The 16,670-nt window shown below is 39.8% G+C and overlaps 1 protein-coding gene across 1 annotated transcript in view; it reads right to left on the bottom strand.

Moving 5' to 3' along the window:
* Positions 1–659: 659 nt before the first annotated feature.
* Positions 660–16,670, bottom strand: part of oxct1a (3-oxoacid CoA transferase 1a) — a 54,166-nt gene continuing 38,155 nt past the window's right edge. Inside the window, exons 14-17 of the mRNA XM_039803775.1 lie at positions 10,129–10,218; positions 9,124–9,204; positions 1,541–1,642; positions 660–1,438 (exon numbers count right to left, since the gene is read on the bottom strand). Coding sequence (XP_039659709.1) covers positions 1,403–1,438; positions 1,541–1,642; positions 9,124–9,204; positions 10,129–10,218 — 309 coding nt within the window. The 3' untranslated portion in view covers positions 660–1,402. The remainder of the gene's footprint in view (positions 1,439–1,540; positions 1,643–9,123; positions 9,205–10,128; positions 10,219–16,670) is intronic.

Here is a 16,670-nt window from a genome sequence, read left to right on the forward strand (position 1 = left end):
TGTACAGTAAGTATGGCTTCATGCTGTCCATACCGTCCTCAATTAACTCACTGTATCTATTCATATTTTAAGCAAAGCACAGTTACTCATGTTTTAATTTGTAATAAGTTATTGCACTGCTCATGTTCTAACCCATTTGTTTGTGTAAAAGCCTGTCGTGTTTCTCAAAATTCCTTTTTCATTGCATTTCAGTACCAGGATGGGAAATAGGTTACTAAATGTAGGCTTATAGGGCACCACTCTAGGTTGACTCATGAAGGGATGTGCTGGCATAACACCAACAGCCGGTGGCAAAAGCCCCTGTCACTTTCTTCCGTTTTTATGCTTGATGATCCAATCCAGTTGATCTTCTTGAACCCCAAAGCCCATTGGCTAAATTCCCCAGTTATGTAACAGCCCTCAGGTAATGGCAGCGCCACTCTACTTGAGTGGAGAAATCACATCAAGAATGTCAATGCAAGTGCACCATCCATATATAGAAAGCTCTAACCTGTAGAGGGTCAGAAGCCATCACTCTCCAAGCACTCATTTGCTTTCAATCATTGGGATTTGATGAATAATTTGAACACACAAGCTAGCTATTGATGGTTTTTAAGATACTTTTTATCCAGAAATCATACGATTTTGAGAAAAGAAACAAAAATAAAATAAAATTCGACTTGTTCCACTCAGCACACAAGGTTGTATTTTATTGTATATACAAAGCCAAGGGGACAGTAACAACCTGTGTAAAACATGTTAAATGTTAAAACATGTTAAAACTAAAATTTTCTGGCTGAATTGTATGGTATAGTCACCAAAAATATATAAAGGCTGAGGGGAAAAAAGACAGTCCATCAAACAATTTGACACTGTGACTGAGGTTATTATTACTAATGTGTCAGTCAGACCCGTATTATTACATCTCCCTTATTTTCCAAATGGACAAAATCATAACAAACTAAATTATCTATCAAGGACATTCTTTGTAACTTGGTGTAGCACAAATTTCAACAACTACAATACAAACATATTCCCTTCTGTGCCAAATGAAAAATCACCTGATGTACAGCACACAATTGTTTTCTAAATTAATTACAGCTCTCATATTCTTCTACAAAATATTGATCTACAGTAGATACTTTTTGGTTATACTACTAGTAAAGTTTCACTTATCTTAGAGAACATATTCCCAGTTTTTAAATGTCATTTTCACATGGATTATTTGATAATAGCTGCACAAACCGTAAAAAATTATAATTTCATCATGTCATAGGCAACAATGCATTTGGCTCATGTGATTCGCATTCAGTTAATATTAGTTAGGACTAAATCCTTCTAATATTCACATGCCAAACATTTGTGTTTTATAAGTTTATATGACCAGTCTCAGGCTGCTAATTCAGATCCGTTGCATGCTCCTCTAGATTTGCTGCATGGACCTCAGGTTGGGAGACACCTAGAAGACATCAGACAAATCACAAGGAAGAAAGAGATATTATGATACTTGAAGTTAGAAAATGAAATATAGAGCTAGTGGCCAAACTGTTTTGTTACTTACTTCAAAATCGGTGCCAGTGCATGCTTTGATATCCTCAGGAGTGAGCCCCTCCCATACTTCTATCAGAGTCAGGCCTTTTGTCTTATCCACATCAAACACAGCCTGGCAACAGGGCAGAAAGAGAGGGAGGGAGGGAAAGAAAAAAGGATGAGATGTTTCCAAATAGAGAGAGAGACAAAGACAAAATGGTAAGAATGAGTATTTCCTTAATAGATGGGTTTGAACCCTATGATGTGTGGTCACTGGGGTAACAGACAAGGATGTGTGGGCCTTCAATTATCAAAGTGACCTAAAAGAGTTGACAAAAAATATATAATTGGGGGGCCATCGAGATGACAAAATTGCTGTAATTACTGGTGAAAGAGCTCTGAGATTGGTGCTCAACTTTCTGAGGTTGGACTGCTACAAAGTAGAGAGCAATTACATTTTAATTGTGGCACTACTTTTTAGCAGTTGAAACATAACAGAAAATCAATTCAATTAAGAATGATGCCGTTCAAGTGTAAAAGTCCATCATCATTGCCGAATGATTCAAGCTAAATGTCATTAACAAATCCGTTGGATTTACAAGTCCATCGCTGGCTTTGACATCTGCGCCTGGTGCTGAAGTTGCTCTGTGATGTAGCACAAGTGAAGAATGATGAAATAGTCAGGCACGTTTCAAATCATTTACACTGGAGAGCCAAGTACCACAGACGCTGGAAATATATCTAAAGAAAAACTAATTAATGTTCTGCCTTCTAAAAAGTTGCAAGAACAAAAAAAATCAATCTCATACACTAATGCTTGTAAAGTACCTTTAGGCAACATACATGATATTACCTCTTTAAGCCTTCTTTTAGTATTCAAAATTATTATTTCCATTCTGGCCCATTTCTGTATGTACAACTTCAGAGTGATACAGTTTGTTCTGTCTAAAGTGTCACACAAATACCACGTATTTTTTATTTTTAAATGGCGTTTTGAAACAAAAACAATCTCCGTCCCCCAAGTGTTTAGGCGCCCTATCAGAAATGATCTCTGTCCATATTAACACGTCTTAAAACGCATATCACGTTACCATTCGCATACACTGGGCATGTGTGTGCTGATGTAAACAGGAAGCAGACTGTCTACTAATTCTATGGTTGAAAATCATGGCTGTATAAGTTGAAAATACCAAAAGTACTTTAGAGAAAGAACAACAATGGTGAAAAGTAAGATCAGGAATTTATTTGTTTGGGCCTACCTAACTGATAAGACTGACGAACAGGGGTGTCTGTGTTTGTGCTGACTCAGACTATAATGCAACCCCAGAGTTTTCAAACTTAAAAGGGGTCAGCAGCCTCTCCGTTTTATGGGGTTGGAAACGCCAAATTAGTGTGGACGTGAGGCATAAAACGTAGCAAATAATGTGGGGTTTTTTTTAACAAAAATGTATGTGTGGATGTAGCCTAAGATTGCCACGGATATCTGTTAACTGATACTATTATCAGATTCCATTTTAAATACCAACTGGCCAGGCACACTCAGCTGAGCTGGTTCCTGTTGCTTCTCTCAGCAGGGGCTGACGGGTAAGCCCCAGACACATCCAGGCAAAGCCTGTCAGGACTCTCAGCTCATTAGAACCACACACACAGTGACAGGGCAGTAGGCAGATATCTCACTCCAATATAGCAAGACAGATGGAATGTCACAAGGAGAAAGGATCTATGGATAACACAAGTGTTGCAAGTGATTTAGGTCAATTAAACATGTGCCAGAGGTGGTCAATATAGGTGCTGACAGTGTGCAGATATGGCAGGTGCTACTGTATGTAATGTCAATGTGAGCTCACAGTTTGATACTGCTTTAAAATGCACAATACCTTGAGACAAAAAGGACTGGGTAAGTAAATCTTAACGCAATGATCTAACTTAGTTTCTGATATCAAACTACTAAAAAACAAAAGTGTCTCCATTTGCAAAGCAGTTTTTTTTTTTTTGTGAAACTGTTGAGTCACCTTTCTTCACAGTCTACAGAGTTAGTCATTAAGAAGCTGCTAGTCTACCCCATGTGTTGTCTGGCGAGAAGTGGGCTGAACAACAATAAGCCACTGTCATTCAGCCCACTTCACGCTTTAAAAGAGATGGGAGTAAAAATGAATATTTTACCCTCCAACGAATCAACTTCAAAATCTCATCCAGTATCCTGTCAATGCATTACATCAATTACAAGAAGCAGATTTTGAGATGTGTTCAGATAAAAACTCACTGCCTGAGGCAGCAGGTTTCTTGTCACCCTGGGTCTCAAATCATAGCAGCACTATTTAGGACAACACTTTAATTACCATCTCTCCTGGCCACGCAAGCCAAGGAAGATGCTTGGTTTTGTGGGAATATATTGTATATGTCAGCATCTGTGCATGTGTCTGTGTGGAAGGAAAATTAAATGTTTTGGCTGGTTTGGAAGTCCCAGTTGTTGCTCTCATTTCAGAAACAAATTGGAGCAAAGAATTTAATCATGTGAGATAGAAAACAGTTAACAAATTTTGGATAACCATTACCAGGCTTATTAAAGGCACTGCTTGCCAGCAGGTTTATAGTCCCTCACTTTCGACTGATGGGAATTTCCTCTGGTGATCACAACATTAACAATTTTCTCACATCCCACAAGTAATTTGATCTATGGTGTTGTTGGCTAATAAAGAAAAAAAAGCTCAAATGTTAAGCTGCTGTGCTATATATGTGTATATATATGTGTGTATATATATATATATGTGTATATATATATATATATATATATATATATATATATATATATATATATATATATATATATATGTGTATATATATATATGTGTATATATATATGTGTATATATATATATATATATATATATATATATATATATATATATACAGGCCAAAAAGTTTGGACACACCTTCTCACTCAATGTGTTCCTTTATTTTCATGACTATTTACTTTGTAGATTCTCACTGAAGGCATAAAAACTATGAATGAACACATATGGAATTATGTACTTAACAAAAAAGTGTGAAATAACTGAAAACATGTCTTATATTTTAGATTCTTCAAAGTAGCCACCCTTTGCTTTTTTTGATAACTCTTCAAACCCTTGGTGTTCTCTCAATGAGCTTCATGAGGTAGTCACCTGAAATGGTTTTCACTTCACAGGTGTGCTTTGTCAGGGTTAATTAGTGGAATTGTATCCCTTATTAATAAAAAAGCAAAGGGTGGCTACTTTGAAGAATCTAAAATATAAGACATGTTTTCAGTTATTTCACACTTTTTTGTTAAGTACATAATTCCACTATGTCATTCATAGTTTTGATGCCTTCAGTGAGAATCTACAATGTAAATAGTCATGAAAATAAAAAGGAAACACACTGAATGAGAAGGTGTGTCCAAACTTTTGGCCTGTACTGTGTGTGTGTGTGTATATATATACACACACACACACACACACACACACTTCAAAAAGTCCTTGTGTGTGTGTGTGTGTGTGTGTGTGTGTGTGTGTGTGTGTGTGTGTGTGTGTGTGTGTATATATATATATATATATATATATACACAAGGACTTCAAAAATCTGTCATACACATGTTAAATGACACTGGCAATAAGTGGCTCATTGTGTGTCTGTTTTTCAATTTTAAAAGCAAGTTTAAAGGTCGATGCTTTCTGTCTGACCTAATGGCTGTGGATTCAAACGTTAAATTTTGAAGATGCAATTTCTTTCCACCTGTTTCAAAATAACATGACATGGCAGGAAAATGAAGCTTAATTGATTTAGCAAAAGCTAACACAAGCATTATGAAAAGAAAAGATGGCACAGATGAGGACAAAACATTTAAAGTGCTCATATTATGCTGTTTGGCTTTTTCCTTTTCCTTTATAGTGTTATATATCTTTTTTGTGCACGTTATAGGTTTACAAAGTGAAAAAGCCCAAAGTCCACCCCAAAGGGACTTACCATCTTCCAGAGAAAACACTGTTTAAACTGCTCCAAATAGCTCTAATGTAGTCCAGCCTTTTCTTCCGTTCGTCACTTTGTAACACACGTTATAATGCTCGCCTAGCTGCTAGCATGGCACTCCCTTATACTCTGCTTCTTATTAGCTAGCAGTGCTTACCTAGCTACTGCGCATGTGCGACTCCCAACAAAGGAACAGAAGTGAGATGCCTCACTATTCTGGTACAACCTCTAAAATGAGCATAATATGAGCACTTTAAGAAAATGGCTAACAAGCAGTGCAGGAAACAATACGACAAATGAAGCGATTAGAATCCACAATGAGAAGAAAGTGGGACAAATAGAGCTTTCAATGAGGAGATGGCTCCTTTGATGCTCTGCAGTACCTGCTGACACTGCTGATCGCTTTGTATAATACAACACAGACACAATTCAATGTTCTTTCACAGCACTAAAGTTACATAACAGCTATCTCTAGTGATTATTTGTGGTTTTAGAGACTACACAGCAGATTGTATTTGCTTTGGAGGTACTGCTATATAACACACACACACACACACACACACACACACACACACACACACACACACACACACACACACACACACACACACACACACACACACACACACACACACACACACACACACACACACACACACAGCATTTTCAAGTCTCTTAATGTTTATTGTTCACACGTATATGTTTAATAGCAACAAAATGGAATATTACCATTTGTCACTGACACAGTTTTCCATTTATGTTGTCTGTTGTCATCAACAGCACTTCACAAGTATAAAAATCATGATTGGACAACAGAAAAATAATGACATGTCGATGACAACAGCTTTCTTGACCTGTTCAGGACACTGATTTTAAAAACAAGCACCCACAGCGAGAGCTGGAGGTAGCCTAACACAAAGTTGGTTTATTAACATTGCTGCAAGGTAGGAGTATTTTGGCAATATCTGAGAGGCTGACAAGCTGACAGTCATATGTCAGCATTTTTGAAAAGCTCAGTTTCCTCTGTCCAAACTACAAAGAGAGACTGGCATTGTCAAAGGAAAGGCCTCTTCAAAATGTGAAGGACAATGCCTGTTTGGTGAGGATGGATGGCCAAATGGAGAGGAAAAAATATTTTTCAATTTATTCACAGCGCAACAGACATGGTATAGGAAGGATAGAGAGTGGAATAGAGAGAAGGAGAGGGATTGTTAGAGGTAAGAAAAGTGTAAGGAGGGCAGAGAAATAAGAGGAAAGTATGTGATAATAGAGATGGAAGGAAATGGAGAAAAAAAGATAATAAATGATAGTCATTGTACATCAGAGAATCATTACTAAGAAAAGAAAGCTGGGGATGTAATAAGAGAAGAGAGTACCAATTGATATAGAAGGGAGAGAAACAGCATAAGATAAAATGGGGAAGGTGGAGAGGAGGAGGAGGTGGTACTAGTGCTAGCAGGGCAGTAGAAAGAGCTTTAACCTTTATAAATATTGACAGAAATCTGCAAGCTGAGAAATGTTGCACAATCACAACAAAAGCCAGTTGAGCAGAAAAGAACAGACAGGGTGAGAAAAAAGCCATGGACACACTGCCTGACTTTGCTCCTGACAGGTCATGTTTTCAATGAGCGAGTTCCAAAGACAGTAACCACAAGAGGATTACAGAGAATTGACCAAAGTACAAGACAACATAAAAACTGCATCAGCACTAAGCTCTACTAGCTACTGGAAGCTCTCTCTAGACATTGTTTTTCTTTCTAACCGCCCCCATACCTTTCCTACTTCACCCATTCCCTTTAACTGCTATCTACCATCCATCTACACTGTTTTTTTGTTTTTTTTTACACATTTTTACCAACCCTGTACTTTTGCTTACTGTCTTATGTCCCCTTTAACAGAAAATTCCACGACTTGAACAACTGTAAACACTATTCCGACAAGATCATGTGTCATTAAAACCCCATTTGGCTGGATTTTCAATACCATATGAGCTACCAAGTATGACAACCTATTGCTGTAAATGTTTACCTTCTTCCATCTCACAAAGCAGAACTCAAACTGTGGGTAACTAATGAAATTCAAAAACCAAGCTGTTCACATTTGCCTTTAGGCTAAGCTCCATAAGCTTTCCAAGGGAGATTGAGCAGTAAGATTTTTTTAATTTATTTTTTTTCAATGGGAACCACCAGCCCCACCAGCCAGCCTGTCCCCAACTCCCATGCAACACTGAAGGTGTGTGGCAACCGCTACTCAACACTACCCAAAACCTCAGGCTAAATCTCTTGATCTCTTGAAATCTGTTCAGGTTCTTGACTACCGGACTACCTGGATGACCTCCTCTCTTAATTTTACTCCACCTCTACAGAGGATGGTTGCGTTCAGGGGTTTTTCCAAAAATATCCAAAAGAGAGTACAAAATATACTGCTGCAGATCAGCTGCGACTAATCATTGCACAAGCATCAACAACATTAGAAGCAGGGCCCTGAGGCAGGGATGGGAGTATCAACATAACACATAATAAAGGGAAACCCAACCCTAACCATGAAAATTAACAGACCATAACAAAATCAATAAGAAGCCTCCTTACCGAAATCAACTGATTGAATTAGTGATAATTGAATAAATGGAATTTCCATCTACCCGTGTCACTCTGTTGCATCAAAGCAGTCTATCAGTTGCAGTGTGATTGTTTTTGTATATTTTGTTCATGTGGGGGAGATGTAATTGAGAGATAAATATACAATGTGTGACTTGTAGTTATTCCATCTTGTAAAGAGTTCATTCATGGGTGGAATATGGTCTAAAAGACCCCTTCACAAGATGGAAAAAGCACAGTACACCTGGAATATCCAAAAAGCGATCACCACAAAAACCCAGCAGCACTTCTACTCCATTGTCTTCACAATTTCTGACTTGTGTTCCATTGTGTTTATTGTATTTGCTTATCGCTGAAATATTCAGGGAACTCATTTGCCGTGATAATGCACCCCTGACTGCCAAAGTTAACTTATACAATTATGGTTTCAGTCAATCACTCTTGACTGCAAGGTGGGGAATTGTTATACTTTGCAAAGTGAACAGCCAGCCCTCAATTTAAAACAAATTAGAGGTTTGAATTAATATTAAAGGAATAAACATGCCTTAAGCTAGTTGTAGAGGGAAGACGCCTGTAATTTTGGCCACAGGGTAAAGGTTTAGTATCTGTAGTTGTTAGACCAAGTCTTTAAGACTTAAGTAGTAGACAGTTTGGTGTCTTTGTCTGTGTATTTGTAGTTGAGTATTCATATTTTACAAGAACATAATTGGTTAACAAGGAATTAACTTAAAAGTCACAGGTATGCACTCATATGCACAATATGTCAAAAATCTGTTGAAAAATTCTAAATAAACTCCTTGCACAAAATCCTCTCATGCCTCGCAAATCCTGGTATTTTACAGGCCATCAGTACTGCACAGCCATAGCTTACTCATTGCCACCATCTATGTAGCACCTATGAGTAAGCAGCCTATGTTTATGACTAATGGCTTATACATTCATTCATGCATGCACTTCATTCTAAATTTGGGATGATGAGGACATATTGCATATATATAACCTGTATCTATAAATTAAACAAATAAACACACCTTTTCTGTGATGATCCGATCCACACACTGCTTCCCAGTTAAAGGCAGGATGCATTTGTCCAATATCTTGTGTTTTCCTCCCTGAAAGAAAAAGGGTATTTGGTTAGAACAAAAACTTAACTAGAGGCCAGTCACCTTCAGACTGTGTTAATACTTTCAGGAATGCAGCTTCAATTGTAATATATCCAGGGATGTAGCTTGTTATGTACACTCATTCTATCCCCTAAGGAAATACAGCACATATTCCAAGTGAGTCTGTCTCAGTTTCCCTGCCATTCATCTTAAAGAAAAGGCACACATCAAAATGCCTCTGATGCTGCCTCAAAAGCCCACATCATACATCATCCCCTCCCCGCTTCCACTTTATGAATGAAAGCAGACTTCAGGGCAGTAAATTTATGCTCACCTGCTGCACCATCTGGAATATAGCTGGGCGCCAGACAGGCTCCCATTAGCAAAAAAAAAAACAGCATGCTTCTGTAAATGCAGAATGTTACGTTGCCCTTGCCTTGCATCATTTCGGTCTGGAGTTTCCAAAAGTAAACCAATTCAGTTGGATTACCGGCTGCAATTGTCAGAAGCCCTGTGGGGTTACTCATTCCTAGCTACAGAACCAGTCTAACAAATCAGCTGTTCCCAATACACTGAGTCCAATGCCAGACTTTTATTCAAATTAGCCAAAGACGAACAAACAGGAGATGGTTTGTGTGCAAAACCTCATCAGGATGTGCTGGAGCTCTATGGTAGAAAGGAATTAGGCAATCCATTAACAGAATTATACTTAATCAGTTAGAACACTCGCACTCATTATTATAGGAAGCAGATACAAGGTACGCTGGTGAGGGTACCAACATGGGAAAGGAAAATTTGCCATTTCATTCAACCTCGATCCCTGGGAAAGGAAATTAGTCTTGTGGGGTAATTTGCAAAGGCTATGCTGGTTAGAACAAGCACAATACAAGCTTACATGCACACATAAACACACACTCTTATATGTATACACACCTTAGCTGAGTGCTCCATGGTGACCACCACCTTGGTTGCAGCGCTAGCCACCAAATCCATGGCTCCTCCCATTCCCTTCACCATCTTACCCTAAGTACAAAAGTTAATATTGGATTGAGGTTTAAGTTCTCATATTTATTTAAGGGAGGACAAAACAACAGAAACACCTTGCGATATAACACAATCCAATCTTAAACAGCCATTAACTATGGCCTTATATATATATATATATATATATATATATATATATATATATATATATATACACATACACACACACACATACATACAAAACATACACACATACATACACACACACTGTATATTGTTATAATACCATGAAGTTCAAACAACTCCTCCATCAAAAATACATAAAAGTTTTACAAAGCTTTGCTCCATCTTCAAAACAAGGAAATCTTCTTATGCTCTGTGCTTGGTAAAGAAAAATGTTATCCCTGTGTTAGTAAGACCCTGAAAAACTTCACAGACTGAGAGAGAACAAGAGAAAGAGTTCAGAATGGATCTTCAGCATTTGAGAAATGTGGTGAGAGCGCAGTGGCAACACCATAAAAGTTTTTCAATTAATATTATAATATGCACTAGTAACGTCCATCCCCTTAAAAATTCAGAGTATCGTATAGTATCGTAGAGTATAGTAATTTTCATTTAATATTTGGCTTTTGAATTTCAATTTAACATTGGATTTTCATTTGGATTTAATATTTGGCTTTTGAATTTCCATTTAACATTGCCTTTTCGTTTGGACTTGACACATGTCAATGTAAATGAGGAGGTGTGGCCCAAAGGCTGGTGGGAGGGTCTGAAACGAAAGGGGTGCAGAGGCACCTTATGAGTAGCAGGGGGAGCAGACTGCTGAGGAGCATCTGTCTGCAGCTTCACAACCAGGTTGGCTTGGCCTCTTATTTCACATGATAGAAAATAATTATGTAGGCTAAACACAAACGACATTTCATGCAACAACAGTGAAGTTTTCATGTAGTTACTATAATTGGGCCCGTGTTAGTGAGGACTAGATTAGGACTGTATTTAAAGCTGATTCTGGTTCCCAACTTCACCCCAGGTGTGTCTGTTTTAAACACGACTCCGACAACTTCTCTCTTTTGAGGTTATATTTAATTAAGCAAAAGTAGAAACATGGGTGTGGGTAGCTCTGCTTACGTGTGCTTGTGTGTGGTCAGATCTCGAGGACACACACACACACACACAATCTCAACTGGATAGTCATCGTCCAAACTGCGACCTCTCCTTTTTCTTTCTCTCACTTTTTTCTCCGGGTGGTGCGCGTGAGGTGCGTGTCCACGCTATTCTCCAACACGTAGCCTACTCACAACAATCACTCCTGATTGACAGCCTTTTGTACAGCCCATGTACTTTTTCAGACTTCCAGCTAATAGCGGTGTCTGTGAGCATCACTGGCCGGCCAGCAGGGAGGTGATCCCGGCCGCCACCAGCTGGCTGTCCCGTCAGCAGTTCGGACGATGACTATCCGGTTGAGATTGTGTGTGTGTGCGTCCTCGAGATCTGACCACACACAAACACACGTAAGCAGAGCTACTTACACCCATGTTTCTACTGTTGCTTAATTAAATATAACATCAAAAGAGAGAAGTTGTCTGAGTTGTGTTTTAAACAGACACACCTGGGGCCCTATTTTAACGATCTGAAACACAAGTATGAAACGCAAAACGCAAGTAGCTTTGTGGGCGGATCTCGACCGCTGTTGCTATTTTACCGGCGGGATAAATGACTCTTGCGCCCGACGCAAATCTAAAATGGGTTGGTCTGAAGTAGCTAGGTGTGGTTTGGGCGTAACGTGCATTAAACCAATCAGAGCGTCATCTCACATTCCCTTTTAAGAGCAGGGCGCTTGTTCCATGGCGGATTGCTATTATGACGGCGGATTTGCCTGGCGCACGCCAGCGGGAGCTGCCCGTCGCGAGATGCGGCAAAGTAATAAATGCCCGTCTTGGCCGGGTGGCGATGTTGCTCGCGACCCCCGGGCGCATCTCCTCAAGTCTGGAGAGGATTGCTGCAGCCATGGAGCGTGGGCCTCCAAACGCACCACCTGTACCTGTTGTGCCCCTTCCTCTTCCCCCCACTCCATCTCCGTCCACCCGCTCCATCAGGAGCGCATCGCGCATTACTCCCGGACCAGATCCCGCCGTAGTTCAACATCACGTCTCCTTAAGCCCTCTAATATTTCCTCATTTATGTCATCAACACATCCATGATTCATGGAAATGTTGTGTAAAACACAACAAGCCACAAAGAATGCTGCGACTTTTTGAGGACTGTACTGTAAAGTGCCTCCTGACCTATCCAAACACCTGAAGCGCATTTTCAGTAATATTTTCCTTTGTAATTATGTATGGTTTGCAAAAATGGGAACTGCTGCATCCATTTAGATGAGAGAAGTGTATGCGCGTTGTGCACACGCTACATTATGGCCAAGCATGTGCCCCTAAAATAGCATCTGAATAACGCGCTACTGACTTTAGACTAGCGCCACTGACTTTAGACCAGGTTTTTCCTGGTCAGTGGCGGAATTGTTTTCTGAAACTGCAGAATAGCACAAAGTAACGTTTGCGCCGGAACACGCCTCCTCTTTTCGCTGAACCGCCCCCAGGAGCGCAAATACATTCCCTAATTTACCGACGTGCGTCTGTGGAGGGAAAAGTCCGCTGTGCGTCGGGTGCAAAATAGGAATGATACATGCGTCGGTGTACAAAGGCAATTGCGCTGAGTGCAAGATAGGGCCCCTGGGGTGAAGTTGGGAACCAGAATCAGCTTTAAATACAGTCCTAATCTAGTCCTCACTAACACGGGCCCAATTATAGTAACTACATGAAAACTTCACTGTTGTTGCATGAAATGTCGTTTGTGTTTAGCCTACATCATCATTTTCTATCATGTGAAATAAGAGGCCAAGCCAACCTGGTTGTGAAGCTGCAGACAGATGCTCCTCAGCAGTCTGCTCCCCCTGCTACTCATAAGGTGCCTCTGCACCCCTTTCGTTTCAGACCCTCCCACCAGCCTTTGGGCCACGCCTCCTCATTTACATTGACATGTGTCAAGTCCAAACGAAAAGGCAATGTTAAATGGAAATTCAAAAGCAAATATTAAATCCAAATGAAAATCCAATGTTAAATTGAAATTCAAAAGCCAAATATTAAATGAAAATTAAAAGCCAATGTTAAATTGAAATTCAAAAGCCAAATATTAAATGAAAATTAAAAGCCAATGTTAAATTGAAATTCAAAAGCCAATTATTAAATGAAAATTAAAAGCCAATGTTAAATTCAAAAGCCAAAGAAAATAATAATATTTTTAATTTGATCTCGCTTTGTTTTCTCTTTGGACTTTCAATTTCTCTTTGGACTTTCAATTTGAATTATGAATAAATATTTCCTCCATAAAAATTCACCGCCTTTGTATTGGGGCACCGGCAAAATTGTCAAGGATAGATATCTCAAAACCTGAGCAAATTAAACCAAAGCTATCTGCATAAATAGATAGCAAAGGTGGTGAATGGGAAAATATGCTTTTTGTAATTGGGTGAGTCATGTGCTCAAAATTCTTGGTACAATTCGAGCAGCTGCAGTCTGAGTGTGTAAAAGGTATTAATGGTCGCACTAATATGCAGCATAACAGGACATCAATATTGAGAGGAATTTAGTACCATTATAAGAGCAATGTTGGTGCTGTGATTGGGCATTCACAGCTGCATCTTCAGAGAAGATAGCTGGACGTAAACCTAGGCTAACTGTACTAACTCTGTTAGTAACTGTTAAAGGCTTGTGTTGCTAGCAGACAGCAATAACATCATTCTATAAAGGCAGGGGTCTCTGTGAGTCTGGTTGTCCGACCAGCATGCACCAAAGACATCACATGCAGCACGCTGACGTACATACTGTAAGTAAACTGTATGCTATCGTTCAACATACTTTTGTGTGAATAAACTGCCCCCTGAATGTGATGGATTCAATAGTAATAATAAGGTTTAAAAAAAAAATGTGTGCGATTGCTGTGTGCAGCTGTGGTGGCTGTTCACAGCTCTTAGCTAGCATGTTGTCCGCAGCCAGCTACTGGTGATTAATACGCCTATTTGGAAAACAATACTTCTACAGTGCGTTTCTGACTGTGGCGCTGGATATACTAAATTTACAACCAAACTCTTCTAAACTTCCTTCAACGACCATGAGCTGTGTCGTCATTGCGCTGTTGCAAGTTGTCATGTAAGTTTGCTTTATACTAGCCTTATAACACTAATAACGTTAACGCCGGCAAAATACCTCCGCTACCTAAATCCATGCTGTTGGAACCGAAGCAGGGTGATTCTCTTTAAACAAAGAGAATCTCCTCAGACAGGTGACCTCCTAGACAAAATAAGGCCTCATGCCCCACATGAGACCTGAAGCACTTTTTCAGACAAAAGGAACTGGGCCTACCTGGGAAAGGACAAGCCTGAGAAATTAAGTTTGAACCAAAACACTGGTTTCTGATTGGCAGATAAACCCCCAAACCTCTAGGGGTTCCCGCTAACATGACCTGAGATATAAATACAACCACACAACATCCCTCATTGCTCTCCACTGCATCTCTGCTGAAGGAAGCACAGTCAAACATTTATACTTCAATTAAATTGTTTCATTTGCTGGACGAGTGGACTATTTTGGTGTTCCTGTAACCCTTGGATCACTTGGAACACTCTGGATCCTTTTGAAACACTGTCCACCAGTGCTCCATTTTAATCTGCAGAAGAAGAAATCAACGTTTCTCTAGAGAAGGACAACGTACACTGCTCTCTCGACTGAGCTGTTTTTCTTCACTGCCGCTGAAGAAAGATCAGCTTTTTCAGTTATCACTGACGAGTGATTAACAGATCCGTTTTGTTTTGACGGTGGAGCATCTGTGGTACCAAACGAACGGAAACACACCAACAGTAAGGAGGCAAGTAAGGCAGTAAGGAAGTTCTGGGCTGAGAAATTAAGTGTTCTTAATTTCAGTAACCGCTACTGTTGCAAAATGTTGCTACATCAAATGTGATTTTGACCGTGTGTTCTGTATTGCTGTGAAAGTACTATGATCACGGTACTTGTTGAATGTTTTTGTGTTTGATACTGTACATTGTATAACGTTACCTCCCACCGCGGCGACCACTGTCAGCGGAGTTTATAACTTACTTTCAGTCATTCCAAATGTTAAGACCATCGCGGCAACGCTGCAACGGAGCTCTCAAGTAGACTGAAAGAGAGATTATTTATACTAGTGGTGGGCGGATCGATTCAATGAGAAGGAGATCGATCGATGTAATGAGATCGATACTTCAGTTTCAGTTTCTCTCCAGTATGCACTGAGGCGGTTTCATCTTAGAGGGCACCTGGCCGTCTTTGTCTGTGTAAGTCCCTCTGCTTTAAAGTGCTGCTCGTGTCACAGCGCAGAGCAGGCACACTTTGCTCCTCCTCCCCTCTCTTGTGATTTGATGTTGTACCGTCACGTGACTCAGCGGCAGAAGGTAAACAAGCAAGCAAGCAGCCAGGCCTGGCGTCGGCGGCGGCGGCCAGCAGCACAGAGACGGAGCAGAAGAATGGCAGAGAGGAAGAGGAGTGCTGTGTGGCTATATTTTCAGGCCGAAAATGAAACGACAGCAAGCAGTATAATTTGTAAAAAGGCAAATTTATACAAGCATATGTAAATTCTGTCCTGGATTTTAACTTATTAATAATCCAAATGTAAAATCATAAAATCACTTAGGCTGAAGGTCTTGAAAATTCATCCACCTTAATTATTAAAAAGTATCGGTATCAGTGACACTGGGCCTGTATTTACTTTGTATCGGAGCAATACCAAATATTGCAGTATCGCACACCACTAATTTATACTGCTTGCCAGAAGTCAGAGGTTAGCCACCAGAGGTAGAATAATAAACATTCCTCTCGTTTGTCAAAATCTCTGACGTAGCGCCACGATGGGTCGGCCGCCTGAGTGAAAGAGGTGATTGGTTATTATTGCTCCGCCCGAAACCAAGATTCCCAGTGTGCTTTTCTGTCCTCTTTGATCATTAACCTAACACACACACACACACACTGCAGACACAAACACACACGATCACCAGTTCCCCTAGTCACGTGATAGTGCAACAAAGTTTCACTATCCGCCATCTTGGGGTTAAAAAGCCAGTTTTGCCTTTCCTTGAGTAGCCATTTTGTGCTCCTCTAAAGGAAATTATCCAAGTGAATTTCAGCTGGGCTTTTACAGTGAAGGGTAGAAATCCTTTTTTATTTTGTTTCGTCTTAGCAAAATGCTGATTGAATTTAAGATGGACCTTTATTGTGAAGGGTAGACAAGGAAGAGCCAGCATTATGGCAGTGCTTTTTTTCCTAAACCTTTTTTCCGCGGTCTTTTAGTTTTATTCACAGTAACTGAGTTTAATATCCAACGCTGTCACACTGCTCCAAATTCCAAGTTCATAGGGTGCCCAGGAAACCAACAAACACACACACACACACACACACACGTGT

Source organism: Perca fluviatilis, chromosome 6 (genome assembly GCF_010015445.1).
Source record: "Perca fluviatilis chromosome 6, GENO_Pfluv_1.0, whole genome shotgun sequence".
Taxonomy (NCBI): Eukaryota; Metazoa; Chordata; class Actinopteri; order Perciformes; family Percidae; genus Perca; species Perca fluviatilis.